The sequence below is a fragment of the Hylobates moloch genome, unplaced genomic scaffold (genome assembly GCF_009828535.3).
Source record: "Hylobates moloch isolate HMO894 unplaced genomic scaffold, HMol_V3 SCAFFOLD_2, whole genome shotgun sequence".
NCBI classification, from domain to species: domain Eukaryota; kingdom Metazoa; phylum Chordata; class Mammalia; order Primates; family Hylobatidae; genus Hylobates; species Hylobates moloch.
The window spans coordinates 147,332,865-147,351,366 of NW_026652277.1; the positions used below are offsets into that span (position 1 = coordinate 147,332,865).

Here is an 18,502-nt window from a genome sequence, read left to right on the forward strand (position 1 = left end):
AGTCTGTTTTCAGGTTCCCAAAAGGCTTCTGAGGGGCAACATCTACTCCTCCCTGCAGCCATGTGCTCCAGGAAGTGCTATATGTCCATGCATCTGACATCCCCGTTCCTGCTCAGCCCACACTGGCTTCTCCAGTCCTTGGCTGTTCTTGCAAGCCACCTCCATTGCCAGGAGTGCCTCGGGCAGTATCCTCTCAGGGGCCACCTGGGCCTTCCTCAGCACTGACATAGCCAGCACCTCTGTAAAGTGACAGAGGAGGAGCAACTGCCCTTTCCTTCCATAATTGTTCTCCTCTTCCAGGCCCCTGCCCATTTTTCTGTTCCTGGCCCTGAAACCCAAAGACCCCCTCTTTCTTTGAACGACAACCTCTGCGCCTACTGGCCTAAAGTCAAAGGCTGGGCAGCCTGGGCATTTCTGTGGATGTTTTCAGTATCTTGTGAAATGTTTTACTCTTTACAAAATGCATGCTTCCTTCCTTTCCACTCCTCAAAGGCAGGCTGTCCAGGGAGTTAAGCTTGCCTGAGCAGACCCTTTTCTCAAGAATATTCTGTCATGCCTGGGTCCCCAGTAACACAGAGTTCATATTTTCCTTCCCTCTCTTTGTCCTCCCTGCACTAGGTTGGCTGACTTTGGAAGATCCCTCCGTACCAACCATTTGCCTGGGTACAGAGAAATGTTATCATGTCAAGGTGGTTAAAAAGGCACAGAATTTCAGGGGATAAATATGAAAGCATACAGACAAAAACATACAGACATCACCCACAGAACTCTACAGGGAAAAGGCAGCATGGGATGGCATCCTAGGAAAGCAGGAACAGTTTGAGTGGACACATAATTCTATTTTTGCCAAGATTTGTAATTTGTGGCAGCAGGACATTTATGGGAACATGTCATGCAGGGACACCTTGGCCTGGAAATCATCTATTTATAAAACAGGTCTAGGTTTAGGACCAAGAATAAGGCAATCCCCATATCTTTGGCTTCCTGAGAAATTTCAAATTACTTTGCCTAAAAATGGAGAAGCTCCTCAAAGAGCTGCGGTGAGTTGATCACTTGGCTAATATTTATAAACTAAGAAAATCGACATGCTATGAAAAAGATCCATGACTAAAAGATTATTACAAGTATATTCTCTCCCACAAGCCAGCCCTCATTCATCATCTTCTCAAATATCCAGTAATTTAATCAAAGGCACTTTTGAACCACCAAATAGGTCATTTTATTTTAGAACCTTTGGGTCTGTGGTAGGCCAAGACTTTAATGTCCTTGTGTCCCCCTGAAATATATAAATGACTTTGCTACATGAAAAAGAGCTGTTCATTGGTAGCTGTGAGAACTCCAAGCTGTTTCACACCCAAAGAGAACTGTCACTTGGATTTCAGTGGAAAGTTCTCATGCAATAGCAAGGGTACTGAAACAATCTAGATTGTTGGGGAAGACCTGGAGATAAGGAGACTCACAGCCATCTTACTATACTATTTCTAAGATTAAGAAGATCTGATTCTTCATCTTCTAAAGAAAAATACAACCGTTAATGCCAGCAGTGATGGTGGTGGTGGCAGTGGTGCTCTCAAAGCATATCTTGTTTCTGTGTCATGCTGGTTCCGGAAGACTTTTAATGCATCTACAGAGTTTCCAGTTTTCAAATGATTACTAATGGAGAGAGAAGGCCCCAGCCTAGGGCTTTCTCTTCTGCTCTATCTACAGGAATTCTTACTTCCCCCTTGGTTCCTGTGGCCCCCACTACAGCCATGGCCCACCCCAAACGCTGCTAGGAAGAGCCAGACCACAGCCTGCCATAGAAAATGTCCTCCCTGTGAACTGAGGCCCCACTGCCACTCAGACACACACACACTGAATGGAGAAAAATAATAACTGCACTGACTCTACACCTCTCAGTACAATGAAAATGACTGAGGTTCAAACCAAAGCTGATCTACATACAGGTCATGTCATCTGGGACCAGTTATTTCATGTACCTGAGTTTTAAGATGAGGATAATAATTCTCATCTTATGAGGATTAAACAAATTCCATCTTAAAGTACTTGGAATATAGAGAGTGCTCAATATATATTTTTCTTTTCTGTGATGATACAATTTGCCCCAGTTATATGAACAGCTGACCATGAAATGCCAGTCGACATCAAGGCGACACAAAATTATTTACTAAATGGCAGAATTTTGTAAAAGTATTTACTGCTTCATTGTAGTAAATAGCATCTTGGTGCCTGAAAGCAGTTAAGGTGATTTCCCAAAGTACCTATTTTACTACCAGTGAATTGCCTAGAATCCAGACTGGCATAACCTTCTCCAAATACCAAAGGGAGTAGAGCTTTTATTACAAAAACAAACACAAACTACCAGACAGGCAAACATTCCCTTGTACTTTTAACTTGCTCTGTATACACTTGAAGAAATAGCATTCGGTTCACAAAAGATAGAAACAAAATAATTTTTCTGAATGGCACAGTGGTAAAGACCCTGACAACAAATTGCCTAGGTCTAAATCTCAGCCCTGCCAATAGCAGTGTGACCTTGGGCAGGTTACTTTACCTCTGTGCTTCTGTTTCATCATCAGTAAAATGAGGATAATACCACCAGCCTGAATGGGTTGCTATGAGGATTAAATGAGGTAAGATAGCCTCTCCAACTCAGTGGCAGTGATCCTTACCTCAAAATCAATTTTCTGCAAGAAAACGCTGAAACTGTGCCACTTTTAAATGGAAAAACTTGTAACACATCTACCCAAGACACTCAACCAGTTTCTAAAACATACACAACAAAACTCCCATGTCGAATAAAGAAACTATCATGTTGGAATACAAAATGCTTAAAATGCTATTAACTGAAGACCAATTAGTAAGATTATGACTTGCTTCTAGGCAGTGACAGTGGCATATATATCCTCTTAGCTGACACTGTGTATGTTTTCAACATGTCACGAGATATTTCCCCCACATTTAGGTTAAAATGTTTTATTGGGTTTGAAGACATAAATATAAATTTTCTCTATAGAAGATATTAAGTAAAAGATGTTTTGCTGAAAGACTTGTGTTCTATGCAGCTTAAGTATTAAAAAGAAATATTCTTACTATGGAAATAAATTCACCAAGGTGGAGATTCTGCAGAGCATGTCAATATCTGTAAAGCATATGGTAGCAAGCACAAGAAAGACAGCTACAAAAGATTAACAACTGCGACTATTACAAAAAAACCTAAAATATCTAATTCCAAAATGTACAATTTTTAACATTTTTCCACATATAAAGAGACAGCCATGTTTGGGAATTTCACAAATTGTGTTCCCTGGAACAATGGTAATAACTATTCTGCAAAAAAATAAATAAATAAATAATGGCTCCTGGGTAAAAAAAAATTCGGAATATGCTACTTGCTACAAAGTCTCTGCATCTCTCTCTGCATCTCTCTTTTAGAGATTCAAAATATTCACCAGGATATTATATGCTACAAGAAGTCCTGCAGTAAACTATTTTTTTTCCCCAGAAACTCATCGCTTGCTAACTGCAGTAAACTTTGTTTACACCAAAATATTGAACCACAAAACTCTTTTTAATGGAACACCTGTTAACAGTGTCCAACATACAATTTTGGAAACAGGGATCTAAACCCAATTTATGGAAGAAAATTTGCTTTAAGCGGATTAACAAAGTATTAGTCTCTCCTGAGATGTGTAAATAGCTATAAGAATGGGCCTTTCATTTTAAGAGCTGCTACCCTGGACTTTGCCTTCAAGCCTCAGGCTTCAAGCTAAGTTTAAAAAGGGATTAGTCTTTTTCCTCTCCCTGCAAAATGGAGATGACACAATTTTCAATCTATAACATAGGGGATGGGAAAATTAGTGAAGGTTTATTTCCCTAAATTACACTGAAATCTTAGCAATTAAGTGATCTGACAAAGCATCTCATCATTTCTACAGACAAATGATTTAAATTTATGCATTAAGTCCCCACAAAAACAGTGGCAGTCCTAAGCTGAAGATACAAAGTATTTTAAAGAAATATAAACATAAGGCCGGGTGCGGTGGCTCACGCTTGTAATCCCAGCACTTTGGGAGGCCGAGGCGGGCGGATCACGAGGTCAGGAGATCGAGACCACGGTGAAACCCCGTCTCTACTAAAAAATACAAAAAATTAGCCGGGCGTGGTGGCGGGCGCCTGTAGTCCCAGCTACTCGGAGAGGCTGAGGCAGGAGAATGGCGTGAACCCAGGAGGCGGAGCTTGCAGTAAACCGAGATCGCGCCACTGCACTCCAGCCTGGGTGACAGAGCGAGACTCCGTCTCAAAAAAAAAAAAAAAAAAAAAAGAGAAATATAAACATGTTCTTATCTTAAAGTACTGTTAAAAGAAAGTTCCCTCATTTAAGGGAAAAACATTGTCCACCACCCGTCCCACCCACCTACAGCTCAGAGGGCTTCCTAGTCACGTATCTTCTCCCTTTCTTTGAAGTGTGGCAAGAAGCAAATAGAGTTTAGTAGTAAATATAGTGAAGTGAAAGTTTCTAAACAAGAAAGAAAGGAAATCCTACACTGATGCTATTTAAGTATGTGAAGTCTCAATGATAACAGTTATTAGATGACTGCTAAATGTAACTACTGTACTGGGATTAGAAAAACCAAGCAACTCAAATACTCGCAATTAATTTTCATATAGCCTCTGGGATGTTTTTCACATGTAACATGTGATCTCAAAAAAATAGTACTCTAAAATACTGCATCTGTGTCCAATAGTCCCTTAGAGTAAATATCACTGGATGTAAACAAACAAGGGCCTTTGGCAACTTGGCTGCCAACAAATGAAGGCAGCAGCTTAATTTATTACACTACACAGAATAACAGCTAGCTACCATTTCACAAGAACTTCCTATAGACCCTGTCAGGTTCTTTAAAAGAGTGTCTCGTTTCTCAGTACTCTATTCTTCCCAAATTCAAACTGGCACTTGTACCTAAAATCTAAATTTACATACTTTTTGGAAAACATTTCTGAGAATCAAGCATAATTTTTAGCAGGGGGAAAAAAAGGCTGTATAATAAAGTGTCCTGCAAACAGTAAATGCCCAATCCTTCTAAAGTATCAAATATCAATCAATTCACAAATATAGTTGAGTTCTATTATATAGGGGGAATTGAATCTATATAGTGCTTAGGATAAGGAATAATACCGGGCCCCTGCATGAGGCATTTATGTTCGTGATGAACAAAAAGATTATCCAATATAAAGTTACCAAAAAAGCAAGGCTAAGAGATAAATGCACATAGGATATGCATTTATATACAGATGGAGATTTTAAAGCAAGCTCCAGGGTACAGGGGATTCTGTATAAGAGAAGCAAGCAAGAAGATCAGGAAAGGCAGGTAAGGCCAGATACAAAGAGACTGGAATGACATCTGGGTAGCTTTTCACCAAAGATAACCACAATCAACTCCTTCCCCTCCCTCTGTGTGCAAGCCATTCCCTCGTTGAGAAGTGTATCTTATTCCTCCATCCACTGAAATCTAGGTTGGCCTATGATTAATTGGCCAATAGAACACAGCCAAGTGACAATGAGTAACTTCTGAGGTCATGAGAAGCCTGGTAGCTTCCTCCTAGACTTCTCAAAATCCTCGCTCTGGGGTAAACCTGCAAGAATGTCAGAAGTCTGATTACTTGGCTACTGCCGTACTATCAGGGAGCCCAAGCCATCCAGAAAATGCAAGAGGAGAAATCCAAGAGATAACCAACCAGCACAAGTGCCAAAGGTGTACATGAAGAAGCCTCTGATGACCCCACCCTAGCCCATCTTGCATGATAAAGCCCAAGAAAGAACTTGATTGTGATCCTCCAGAATCAGAAAAGAAAACTGGTATTTTTAGCCCCTAAGTTTTGGAATGATATGTTTCACAGCAATAGACAACTGAAACCACCACCTTCTCCTTCAGGATAGGGGTCACACACTGATAGTGCCTGGGTCAGATCCATCCTGCAGATGGGATTTTTTTTTTTTTTCTTAGTCAGTGTTTTGGAAATTCTAGCTGACGTTTTCTACCAAAACCCACATTTTTCTGAGGCCTGCAATTTCTAGTCATCCACTTCATTCATTTACTACTTGCCAGGCCTCTATTGATTCCTCTGTAAATAAACCTTGTTCTAAGAAAATAAGAGGAGGCAAAGGATTAATAATGCACTTATACAATTGCCTAAATATATCCAGTGTGATGACACTGTGTGATTACACTATAATAGAAAATAATTCAGAAATGCTGTAATTCCAAAGAAATTCAGTCTGGAAACATTAAAATACATTCCCATTTTCGGCTGGGCGTGGTGGTTCACGCCTGTAATCCCAGCACTTTGGGAGGCCGACGCGGGCGGATCACAAGGTCAAGAGATCGAGACCATCCTGGCCAACACGGTGAAACCCCGTCTCTATTAAAAGTATAAAAATTAGCTGGGTATGGTGGCGGGCACCTGTAGTCCCAGCTACTTGGGAGGCTGAGGCAGGAGAATCGCTTGAACCCGGGAGGCGGAGGTTGCAGTGAGCCAAGATCACGCCATTGCACTCCAGCCTGGGTGACAGAGCGAGACGCCGTCTCAAAAAAATAAAATAAAATAAAATACACCCCATTTTCAATAATAAATAAAAAGTTAACAACCAATAATTTATCTTTAAAAAAGACACTATATACATTTACTCCTAATTTCACCTAGAAATATTCTATCAGATGATATACCATAACTTTGTATTATTTGGACAATGAGAAATGAACAGGCACACACTTAGTAACCTTAGTAAAAACATTAATTATAGAATACGTTGATCGAGTTACATGTTTCTAGCCCACCTATAAATAGCCTGAGCTGCTTTCAACTTTCAGTTACCAACTAACCTTTTCTTACTCAAACTTAAACTCAATTACTTGACAACAAATTCTTTGAAAGTTTTATTCCTCAAAAGAAAGAACCATGCAAGACTTCCTAAATATGATACTAAAAAAGTTGTTTTAGAACCCAATTGAGTTGTACTGCAAGCTCCTTCAGAGCAGGAATTTGTACATGTATTTTTTTCTAGGTTTATCATTTGTACCTAGCAAAGACCTTCACTGTTGTTTAGTTAAAACGTGTATTCATTTTCAAAAAATAATTTAAAATTTAAGATATCCCATATTTACATGTCCTTAAAGCCTTTCTGAGTTACCCAAATCTCTAAGTATGATTTTAATTTTATGCTGTTCAATCAATAATTCCTATTATTTTCCTCAAATATAGATGGTATCTGACAGTCAGCATTCAGAAATAAGCCAGATCTCTACAGCCAAACCACCAAAATTTCAAAATTCTTGTTAGTGTGAATTGCAAGATTTTTCAACGGAATTCTAATTTTATAGCAGCATGGTGTTAAAGCACTTTTTTTTTTTTTTTTTTTTTTTTTTTTGGCGGGGTGGGGGACAGAGTCTTGCTCTTTCACCCAGGCTAGAGTGCAGTAACATGATCTTGGCTAACTTCAACCTCCGTTTCGGGGTTCAAGTGATTCTCCTGCCTCAGCCTCCTGAGTAGCGTGTACCACCATGCCCAGTTTTCTGTTTTTTTTTTGTTTGTTTTTTGAGACGGAGTTTTGTTCTTGTCACCCAAGCTGGAGTGCAATGGCAATCTCGGCTCACTGCAACCTCTGCCTAATGGGTTCAAGCAATTCTCCTGCCTCAGCCTCCCGAGTAGCTGGGATTACAGACATGCACCACCATGCCAGACTAATTTTTTTATTTTTAGTAGAGACAGGGTTTCGCCATGTTGGCCAGGCTGGTCTTGAACCACTGACCTCAGGTGATCCACCCGCCTTGGCATCCCAAAGTGCTGGGATTACAGGCGTGAGCCACGCACCCGGCCTAACGCCTGGCTAATTTTTGTATTTTTAGTAGAGATAGGGTTTCACCATATTGGCCAGGCTGGTCTCGAACTCCTGACCTTGCGATCCACCAACCTCGGCCTCCCAAAGTGCTGGGATTTACAGGCATGAGCCACCACACCCAGCCAAAGCACTTCTTACTTTACTAAATTAATTACATTATACAGTTATAATCTGATTCATCTAAAGTCACAAGAATATATGTCATTTTCCACCTTCCTAAATATTCCCAAATCAATGACAAATGTAGACAAGTACATAATCCCTAATAGAAGACAGGCACATGTTTAGGAGACAAAGCCATATTTATTGGAGTATACAAAGCTCCCATGTGCCTGGGGAAGGACATTGTACTAAAGTAAGATAAAACTAGAAGCAGAAAAAAATCAGAACTTTTACATCTCAGATCACAAAAGTCTGGAGAGGCAACAAAGAAATAACAGAAACCCCCAACTTAGTTGAAGATTTTATTTGGGTTGGAAAAGTTTATTTCTAAACCTGTAGTTGGGAACTTGGAATCCATTTTCCTACAGCAATGGTGCTACAAATAAATGCTGTTTTACGTTTTCTGGCTAGTAAAAAGAAATTAATCCATAATGTGGTAGAATTATAGAATAAATATCTCTATGGAATTTAAATATCATTTTTGTTATTTTTCCCCTAGGAAAAATGGCTTCTGCATTTCTAATTGCATACAGCTCTATCCTCCCCTCTAGTTCATCCTTTCGCTAGTTACGTCCACACCCACCAAAAAAGTTCCCAGTCTCTTAGAGGTGGAAGCAAAGCAGCCTGCTCTTAGGAGCCTTTTGTAAGCAGGAACTACTGTGTTGATAAGAACTTGAAATGCAGGTGTAGGGAGGAACTGGAGAACCGACTAGGAGGGCATAGCTTCCTAGCCTACAGCCTGGAGCATGTAAGCAAGTTTATTATGTATTCTATAGATGAGGAGAAAAACTAACAGTACAGTTTTCAAATTTTCATACTAAATAGGAAGGAGATGGGGCACAGAGCTTAAGAAGAACTGGGTGAAGGGAACACATCCCCCAGATCTGTGCCACAGATAAACATTCAGCTGAACTCTGCCCCATGAGACATCACTTCTTGGTTATGAGAATAGCCTAATCAAGAACAGCTGTTTTATATAAATAACTTTTAAGGGCACAAAAGTATAACAATTATTCTTTTCTCAAATACTTTATCTCTAATGATACATTGGTACTTTTACCTGCAAGTATTCAGATAACCTAAAGTCAATTTGCTCTTTGAGGAACATGTGCAAATAACTTTTCCTAGCTCTACACTACATGATTTTCCATCTAAGAGTAACAAACACTCTGCAACTTCATAGCTACCCAAACTGAAGCATTAAAGCTATTCAAAACAGTCACCTGGGCCTAACAAGAGTTCAATACCTTTAAACACTTTTTAAGGTACGTTTTGGATATTAAATGTAGTATTTAAAATAATGTGAGCTATTTATATAACTTATCCCACTATTAGTTTTAAAATAAAGGCATTAAACTGCATATGCATTAGAAGCAAACATTCATTTCCCAAATGACTTACAAATTAATCACAACAATGCTTTCCTATACTATTTCCAAATTAATTCACCAACAGGTAACAGTCTGACTACCCTTTATCATCATCGAAAACATGAACTTTATGTCAAGCACTCATGTAAGTATGTTACATATGTTGACTCAGTCAATCCTTAAAATAACTCTTGAGTTAGGTATTATTATTCCCAGTGTGCAGAAGGAAACAAAAAAATTGAGGCCCTGAAACATTAAATAGCCCAGAGTCACAAGCTACTACATGAAAGAAGTAGGACTTCAACCCAGGCAATCTAGCTCCAAAATCTGTGTATGCAATCACTACGCCTCCTCCTGCTCACACTCATTCATTCATTCAATCTTTTAGTAACTGCCTAAAGTGAACTAAGCACTTTGCCAAGGCTTAGGTATAAAGGAACACCCCTCCCTTAAAAAAAAAAAAAAAGACAGGCAAAGTTCCCACCCTCAATGAACTTACATCTGAGTATATAACAAAAAAGTAAAATTCAAATTAAACTCAAAAGTTTAGTATGACAACTCTGGTTAAGTGAAATGAAGTGAAATGTCTGGGGAAATTTTAAGATACGGTACAGAAAAGGATTTAGTAATAATGTTCATCTGCATAATTTTTTAACATTCTCAAATGTCGCACATTTGATCTTCATGATTAACTTTATGAAGCAGGAAGGGCATCACTACACAATATGATTTCATAAATGAGGAAACAGATAAATGTGTTATGTCCTAAATATCTTAGCAAAGATGCCACATCCTTTATCCAGGAATCTCCCTACCCACAGACCCTGCTTTTCTAAAAAGATCCAGAACAAGCCAAATCATAAGCTGCCTGGGGATGTACTATAGCCTGTTCAAAAAGATTAACTGGACAAATCTGATCTCCTTTTAAAAATGTGAAATTAAGGCAGGGAGCAGTGGCTCACGCCTATAATCCCCGCACTTTGGGAGGCCGAGGCAGGCAGATCGTGAGGTCAGGAGTTCAAGACCAACCTGGCCAACATAGTGAAAGCCCATCTTCACTAAAAATACAAAAATTAGCCAGGCATGGTAGCAGGCACCTGTAATCCCAGCTACTGGGGAGCCTGAGGCATGAGAATCGCTTGAACCCGGGAGGTGGAGGCTGCAGTGTGCCAAGATTACCCCACTGCACTCCAACCTGGGTGACACAGCAAGACTCAGTATCGGGAAAAAAAAAAAAAAAACTGAGCTTCATGTCTTGCTCAACTTACCCCAGCCCCCTTATGCCCCTCTGCAAGTCCTCCCTATCTAAATTAATGATCACTTTAACATTACAAGTTTCTTAGGGCAAAAACCTTGCAACAATCTTCGGATATCCTCATTTGTCCATCTCCTACAGGCCCTAATGTCAAAAGACTCCGCTGCTCACCCCGTTCGTTACTAAAACAACTGAAACCCTGGCCCAAACCACCACCGCCTTAGCCTATTGAGCAGTACCACTGCTTCTACCCTCTATAATCAATAATAACAGCCAGAGGGAACTTTTAAATGTGCTCTCTTCTTCCACTGCTCAAAACCCACTCCCTCAATGGCTTCCCATCTTACTTTCAGCAAATACTCAAGTCCTCAAATGTTCTATAAGTTTATCAACTCCCACCTTGGTTTCTTCTTCCTCCCTCTTCCTTACCCTGACCCCTGCAGTCATACAGGGCTCTTTGCTCTCTGGGTACTTGGTTTCAGACTTACTCTACCTAGGCTTATGGCTTCTACACTCTCTACCTACTACCTGCCTTAAAAGCTCTTCTTCTAATTCTTGCCTCCAGATATTTTGGGGCTCACCTGTCACCTGCTCAGGTCTTTATTTTCTCCTCCAGGCTACCCTCCCTGCACCCAGATGTTTGTCTGGTTTATTTCCCTCCATTACAACCCCAGTATTTAAACAACTGCCTGATACACAGTAAGAGAGAGCTCTTATATGTGGAATGACTGAATGAATATGCTTGCAGAACCAAGGAATGGGTGAGACATGAACAAGTCAAGAGCTGAGATAAGCTTATGAAGATGATAGCCCTCTTCCATTTGGCATGCTGGGCAGTAGTAGTTCTTAAAGCAGAGGAAGGAAGCATGGAGACAGGAGTGAGTCCAGCTGCCAAAAGAGGATCCACCCACATCCTATCTTGCCATAGAGTCAATATTTGCAGACCTCAATGCCCATCAATACCCCCAAGAAAGGCCTGGTATAGGCAATTGTTACCAGTTCAAATCATAAATGGTGCTATGGATCAAGATGATATTTCCAAGGTCTTTCAAACTTCAAAGGCCTAAACTTTTACATTATGGTTCATTCTCAAATATGTCATTTTTTAAGCATATGGATAATGCCCAGGTTTTTTCACACATAACAAAATAATATTCAGAAAAACACTTCTGAAACAAGGGAGAATATTCTATATCCTGCAAAACTCAATCCTTTCTTTCCTTTTCTTTACCTAGTATTAAGGAAAGTAGCAGCTAGCTACAAACCAGACACTCTTCTATGGGCTTGACAGAGGTCATCCAACTCAGCTGTCTTAATGAGGTGAGGAATATTATGAAGTTCAATTTATGGGTAGAGAGATAACTCCTCCAAGGTCACACTGCTAATGAATGAGAGAGCTGGGATGTGACCCCAGACAGGTTGGCCCCAGAACCCAGGGTTTCACCCCTGTATAGTGCCTCTTGGTTCTGCCGACCCAATACCAATGGCAAGTTGGGTCAACAAGACCTTACATGATGAATGCCATACATTTATTCAGAGAAGGCATAGAAATATCTCACTCATCAGTCCATTTAGGTAGCTAAGGAATTAAAAGACCCAATAAAAAAGGTTACTTGACATTCATATTAAAATATTAGCAAAAAATATACAAAGCAAACAACCATTTCTCTTAAAATGGGAAAGTCAAGAGAGAACAGTAAGAATAGACAAAATGCAATATTCTTTGAAAAAATTATTTTCTTTTTTTTTTTTTGAGACGGAGTCTCGCTCTGTCGCCCAGGCTGGAGTGCAGTGGCAAGATCTCAGCTCACTGCAAGCTCCGCCTCCCGGGTTCACGCCATTCTCCTGCCTCAGCCTCTCCGAGTAGCTGGGACTACAGGCGCCCGCCACCACGCCCAGCTAACTTTTTGTATTTTTAGTAGAGACGGGGTTTCACCGTGGTCTCGATCTCCTGACCTCGTGATCTGCCCGCCTCGGCCTCCCAAAGTGCTGGGATTACAAGCATGAGCCACTGCGCCCGGCCTAAAAATTATTTTCAAAAGTAAATATTAAGCTGCTTGAAAAACACATAAACAAAGTCTTATAAATATAGCTACTCATAAAAAGTGGTTTCCTTTGGAAACATTCAACTGCGTACAAGTCAGCCATAACAACTAATGTTAACATATTTCTTCAAATCCTCATGTTTTGAGGAGGAAACACACAAAAGAAAAACAGGATTCTACAAAGGGAGAGGCTCTTACCAGGAGTGGGAGGAATTCCTTAATTTGACATTCAATGAATGTTTTCTGATAAAGAGGGATAATGGAATGGAGAAAATTTAGCTAACAAATTACTTCCAAAAATATTAATTCCCTACTACCCCAGCTTTTCAAAAGACCAAATGGTAATAAAAAAGGACTTGGAGCCGGATGCAGTGGCTCATGCCTGTAATCTCGGCACTTTGGGATGATGAGGTGGGCAGATCATCTGAGGTCAGGAGTTCGAGACCAGCCTGGTCAACATGGTGAAACCCCGTCTCTACTAAAAATACAAAAATTAGCCAGGGGTGGTGGCATTCACCTGTAATCCCAGCTGCTTGGGAGGCTGAAGCAGGAGAATTGCTTGAGCCTGGGAGACGGAGGTGGCAGTGAGCTCAGATCTCACCATGGCATTCCAGCCAGGGTGACAGAGTAAGACTGTCTCAAAAAAAAAAAAAAGACTTGGTACGGCTAGGCTAAAAATCAAACACTTTCAGGCTGGGCGCAGTGGCTCACGCCTGTAATCCCAGCACTTTGGGAGGCCAAGGTGGGCAGATCACCTGAAGTCGGGAGTTTGAGACCAACCTGACCAACATGAAGAAACCCCGACTCCATTAAAAAAAAAATACAAAATTAGCCAGGCATGGTGGTGCATACCTGTGGTCCCAGCTACTATGGAGGCTGAGGCAGGAGAATAGCTTGAACCTGGGAGGCAGAGGTTGTGGTGAGCCAAGATCGCGCCATTGTGCTCCAGCCTGAGCAACAAAAGCAAAACTCCATCTCAAAAAAAAAAAACACTTTTCAGTAAATACGCTAAGTTATACATATACATACATATAAATGACATTATAAAGACATGAATTCATCTCATGAACTAAATATTGGATTAAATATTTCAAAGGACATATTATTTACAGACAAAATCTTGTGATAAGAAAAGTTATACTTCCGTGCTCTCTCCTATAACTTTTAAATGGGTAGGAGGAAATGCAGAATCTAATTTAGCTTTTATTATTTATTTATTTATTTATTTATTTATTTTTGAGACAGGGTCTCAATCCCTCACCCAGGCTGGAGTGCAGTGGCGTGATCTCAGCTCACTACAATCTCTGCCCCACCAGCCTCAAGTGATCCTCCTACCTCAGCCTCCTGAGTAGCTGGGACCACAGGCATGCGCTACCATTTCTAGTTTGTTTGTGGGTTTTTTTTTGGTTTTTTTTTTTGTATTTTTGGTAGAGCTGTGGGGGCGGGGGTCTTTTTTTTTGCCCAGGCTGGTCTCTAACTCCTGAGCTCAAGCAATCCACCCACCTCAGCTTCCCCAAAGTGCTGAGATGACAGGTGTGAGCCATCACACCCAGCCTAATGTAGCCTCTTTTTAAGAGTTTTGTTTTGTTTTTACTTTTTGGAGAACTTCTTTAAATAGGCATCAACCATCAACCTTGCACCTTGGAGCAGCTTCCCAGGGCTTAAAACAACACCTGACCAACCCAGCCAAAGCCAAAGCCCAGTTCACCGCCCCCAAACCACTATCACCATTCTTAGGTGGTCGCCAGGGACACCATCCCACCTTCAAATCCTCCTTCCTTCTATCCATCCCCTCCCCCATAGCAATTACAGTATCTCAATCCTTTCAGGCTAAACAGGGTGTCTCCCAAAACAACAACAAGTTTATCTGATTTGTTAGCCCTTAAGGGTAAAAGCCAGTGAAAACTAGCCCTACTCCCTCCTTCCTCCTTGCCCTCAAAACCAGGCTCCCATCTTCTCCGGTCAATATCAGGAACGATGTTGCCAGGCGAGGTGGCTCACGCTTGTAATCCCAGCACTTTGGGAGGCCGAGGTGGGCGGATCACGAGGTCAGGAGATCGAAACCATCCTGGCTAACATGGTGAAAGCCCATCTCTACTAAAAATACAAAAAATTAGCCGGGCGTGGTGGCGGGCGCCTGTAGTCCCAGCTACTCGGAGAGGCTGAGGCAGGAGAATGGAGTGAACCCGGGAGGCGGAGTTTGCAGTGAGCCAAGATCGTGCCACTGCACTCCAGCCTGGGCGACAGAGCGAGACTCCGTCTCGGAAAAAAATATATATATATATATATCAGGAACGATCCCTAGAACTAATTCAGTGGTGGGAAGCTGGGTCTGGTATGGGCAGGCTACATGACAGCCACCAAAGGAGCCCACCTGGAGCTGTGGCCCCACACAGGGCACTTGCCGTGTGGGCAGCTGCCCACCCTGCCACCTTAGTGCCTCTTGGTTCTGCTTCAGCCTAGGCAGAGAATGATCTGATCCTCTCTTGTTCTCTCAACCCACTCAGGTATGGGCCACCCACACTGCAAACACAGAATAATGAGTCTCCAGAACCGGAGATGCAGCCCCAGACAAAGGCCTAGAACTTCAGACCTTCCAAAAACTTAACTGATCCCTGGGGTTAGTGAAAATGAGAGGTTTGGACTCACAGTCCTTAAGGTCCTTTCCATTCTTACAATCAAGATCCAAGATTCAGCGCAGGTGCTCAGGCCATCTCAACCTAAAGTCGGAGAATGTCTTGAGCTTGTATAATTTTGGCAATTTTGACTGACATGTGGAATCCAAGTTATGGTTGGGTATGGGTTTGGTGTTGCAGGCTGCTTTACTGCTTAATGATTACTAATATATTACAGAAAAATGGATGAAAACACTTCAAGATCTCTTGATTTAATGATTTAACATTAAGTCATTTAAAATGATGGAAAATGAAATGGTAACACAGCTAAGGCACAAGCAGCAAATCTTTTTTATCTTTGGAAATGAATTCATTCAATGAAATACATACTGTGGATGCTATGTGAGAAACAGTTCCGGTCAGCTGGGAGTCTAACACTGAGTATTACAGCCATTCCTTTGATTTTTCTCCCTCCCTCATATTTGGGGATTTTAAAACAAATGAAAGGCAGCATTATTTCAGCTTAAGGCACAGGCGTAAGTCACATAAGAACAAAGAAGTTTTTATTATCACATTAAGCATTGAGGAGGAAATGTGCTTACCGATAACTAATTTAGTGTTCTAGGCTATTAGGTTAGTATTTGCTTCTTGCAATCTTCTAGGCCAATATTTACTATTTATATCTTGATGGAGGTAAAAATGTTCAGCTGGTGAGAAGGTCATTAAGAAGAGAAAGAAAAAAAAAGCCCTTGGAAAACGGAACAAAGTACACAAATAGCGAGAAAGGTACCCTTTGCGCCTCGGTGGTCTATAGAACATTTGCCCTCTCTGCCTATAAAGTGATTTAACATTAACCACATTTCACTCCAGCAGCAGAGTGCTATCTCCTGACAAAAACTCCTCTTTGAAAGCCTGGGGAAAAAAAAATCCACATACACAAAAGAATGTGAAACATATTGCCACAGGCCAGTGTCTTGGGCTTTTTGCCTAAGAGGTTTGCTTTCAGCAAAGAGAGGGGGAAAAAAAACACTCTAACAACAACAGCTTGTACAGTACAGTGAACAGCCTCCCTGCTTTTTGGCAGACTTTCCCAGCGAACAGTTCCAGTGGCAGTGCCTTGAGCCCATTCAAGAATTCCATTTCATAGGAAAGGAAGTGTTTCAGATAGACTTATTTGATCTTTCAGCATGTGCAAATGCACCTGCTAAATAGCTAGTCTGACAGCCCATATAGCCCTCTCCCCAGTTCCTTCTTCTCCGTCTTCACCAGTAATCATATGGGTTATTTCAGACTTGGACTAGGTGAGATGAAAAGTACATAAAAATCACCCCAAACGTTGCTACTGCTGCTGCATGAGCCTAGGCTCGACGTGCAGATGGAATTCCCTTCTCCCCACGCCAACTTCCCTGTCACTTTTTTCCTGGAGCAGGTAAGAGGGTTTTGTTTTGTTTTCAGCTTCCAAAGGCTTACCTCGAGGTGGCTTCCTCCCCTCCCTTTGCATGGCTGTCCCCCACGGCCTGGTCCTTGCCGCTGGGGTGGTAGGCTGTTAGCACCACTCCCTGGGAACTGGAGAGCCAGCTCATGGTGAGAAAAGGGACATAATTTCTGCGATCCTGACACAGAGAAGGGGAAAGAAGTTCCTGTCTCGCCTGGCAACTCGCTCATTAGCATTGGCCAGCTCCTCCCCGCAGGCTGGCGATTCACACGGGGAGGGGCGGGGTCTGTCCAGGGAAGGGCTTCCTGCCTCTCCAATTAGAAGCTGCAACTCACAGCATTGTTTAAACTCTGGGCAATTGCACTCTGGGCGGCTTTGGTTAAAGGAGGCGAAGGGTGGAAGCGACGGGTTGCACCCACCCCCAAGTTAGTCTGATCAGATTAAACTGCCAGAACGTATATTCAACTCATCACTGTAACTACAAGCCGTCTTACTTAGGAAACCATGAGTTACTACCAAGGCTTTTTTTTTTCCCTCCCCAATTCCTCTTCCTATCTTATAATTTCTGCTACTTAATGTAACATGAGTAAAGGCATTTCTTAACCCCTTCATGTTCAGCGTTAAAATTAGCCATAGTAAAAAACAACGAACCCGCAGCAAAACTCTGCAATCCAGACGACGAGAAAGGCTTGATCCTTGTGTCCGGTTAAAAATGCCCTCATAAAAATTGTGTGTCCTGGAATGTCGTCTTCTTTCACATAAAGCCAATCTCAAATATACGTCTTGTTTTATCAAAATATTTTTCAGTACCAACAAGGGATAGACCTACCAGTGCTCTGTTAAGTGTTACTGCTGAGAACAAAAGAAGTCCCTGCCATTTGTTGAGCACCTACTATATGCCAAGCTCTCATGGAGGGGGGTTTCACATGTATTATCTCATTCCATTCAATTCTCTCTCTCTCTCTCTCTCACACACACACGCCCTACAAGATAGGTATCACTATCATCTGTGTTATACATAATACAAGGAAAGTAAGGCTGAGGGACGAGTTAAGTAACTTCACTAAGATAACACAGTTGCTAGTGCCAGAAGCTGGCTTTAAACAGAATTCTAGGCTACATTCCTTTTATTTTTCACCAGTATGCTGTTCTTTGTTTTGCAGATTAAGAAACAAGATCAAAATTATCATAAACACAAAAGACAGCTCTGTTCTTTCTCCCCATCCCCCCTCCAAAAAAAAAAAATCACTTTTTTGGTTTGTTTTTGAATCAGGGTCTCACTCTGTCACCCAGGCTGGAGTACAGCGGTGATTGTAACTCACTGCAGCCTCAACCTCCCGGGCTCAAGAAATCCTCCAGCCTCAGCCTCCCCAATAGCTAAGATCACAGGCATGCACTACCACACCCAGCTAATTTTTTTATGCTTTATGGAGAGGGAGGGTCTCGCTGTGTTGCCCAGGCTGGTCTTGAACTCCTGGTCTCAAGCAATCCCCTTGGCTCAGGCTCCCAAAGTATTGAAATTACAGGCATGAGCCACCACGCCCAGCTTCTACTCTCTTTGACATACCCAGTAGTCTGAAGGTTTTTTTAGATTTTTATGATTCATCCAACTATCTAGAATTCCCCTTGAACAAGTTTTCAATTCCATCATTACATAAACTTATTGCTTATACCTTATCATTATTTAAAACAGTCATGAAAAATAATTTGTTCCTCCTTA

At 41.4% G+C, this 18,502-nt stretch overlaps 1 protein-coding gene across 1 annotated transcript in view; it reads right to left on the minus strand.

Annotated features, from left to right (window-relative positions):
* The window catches only part of ARHGAP18 (Rho GTPase activating protein 18), a 133,743-nt gene extending 116,745 nt beyond the window's left edge, over window positions 1-16,998 (minus strand). Inside the window, 1 exon segment of the mRNA XM_032158904.2 lies at window positions 16,818-16,998. Coding sequence (XP_032014795.1) covers window positions 16,818-16,930 — 113 coding nt within the window. The 5' untranslated portion in view covers window positions 16,931-16,998.
* Between the last annotated feature and the right edge of the window lie 1,504 nt (window positions 16,999-18,502).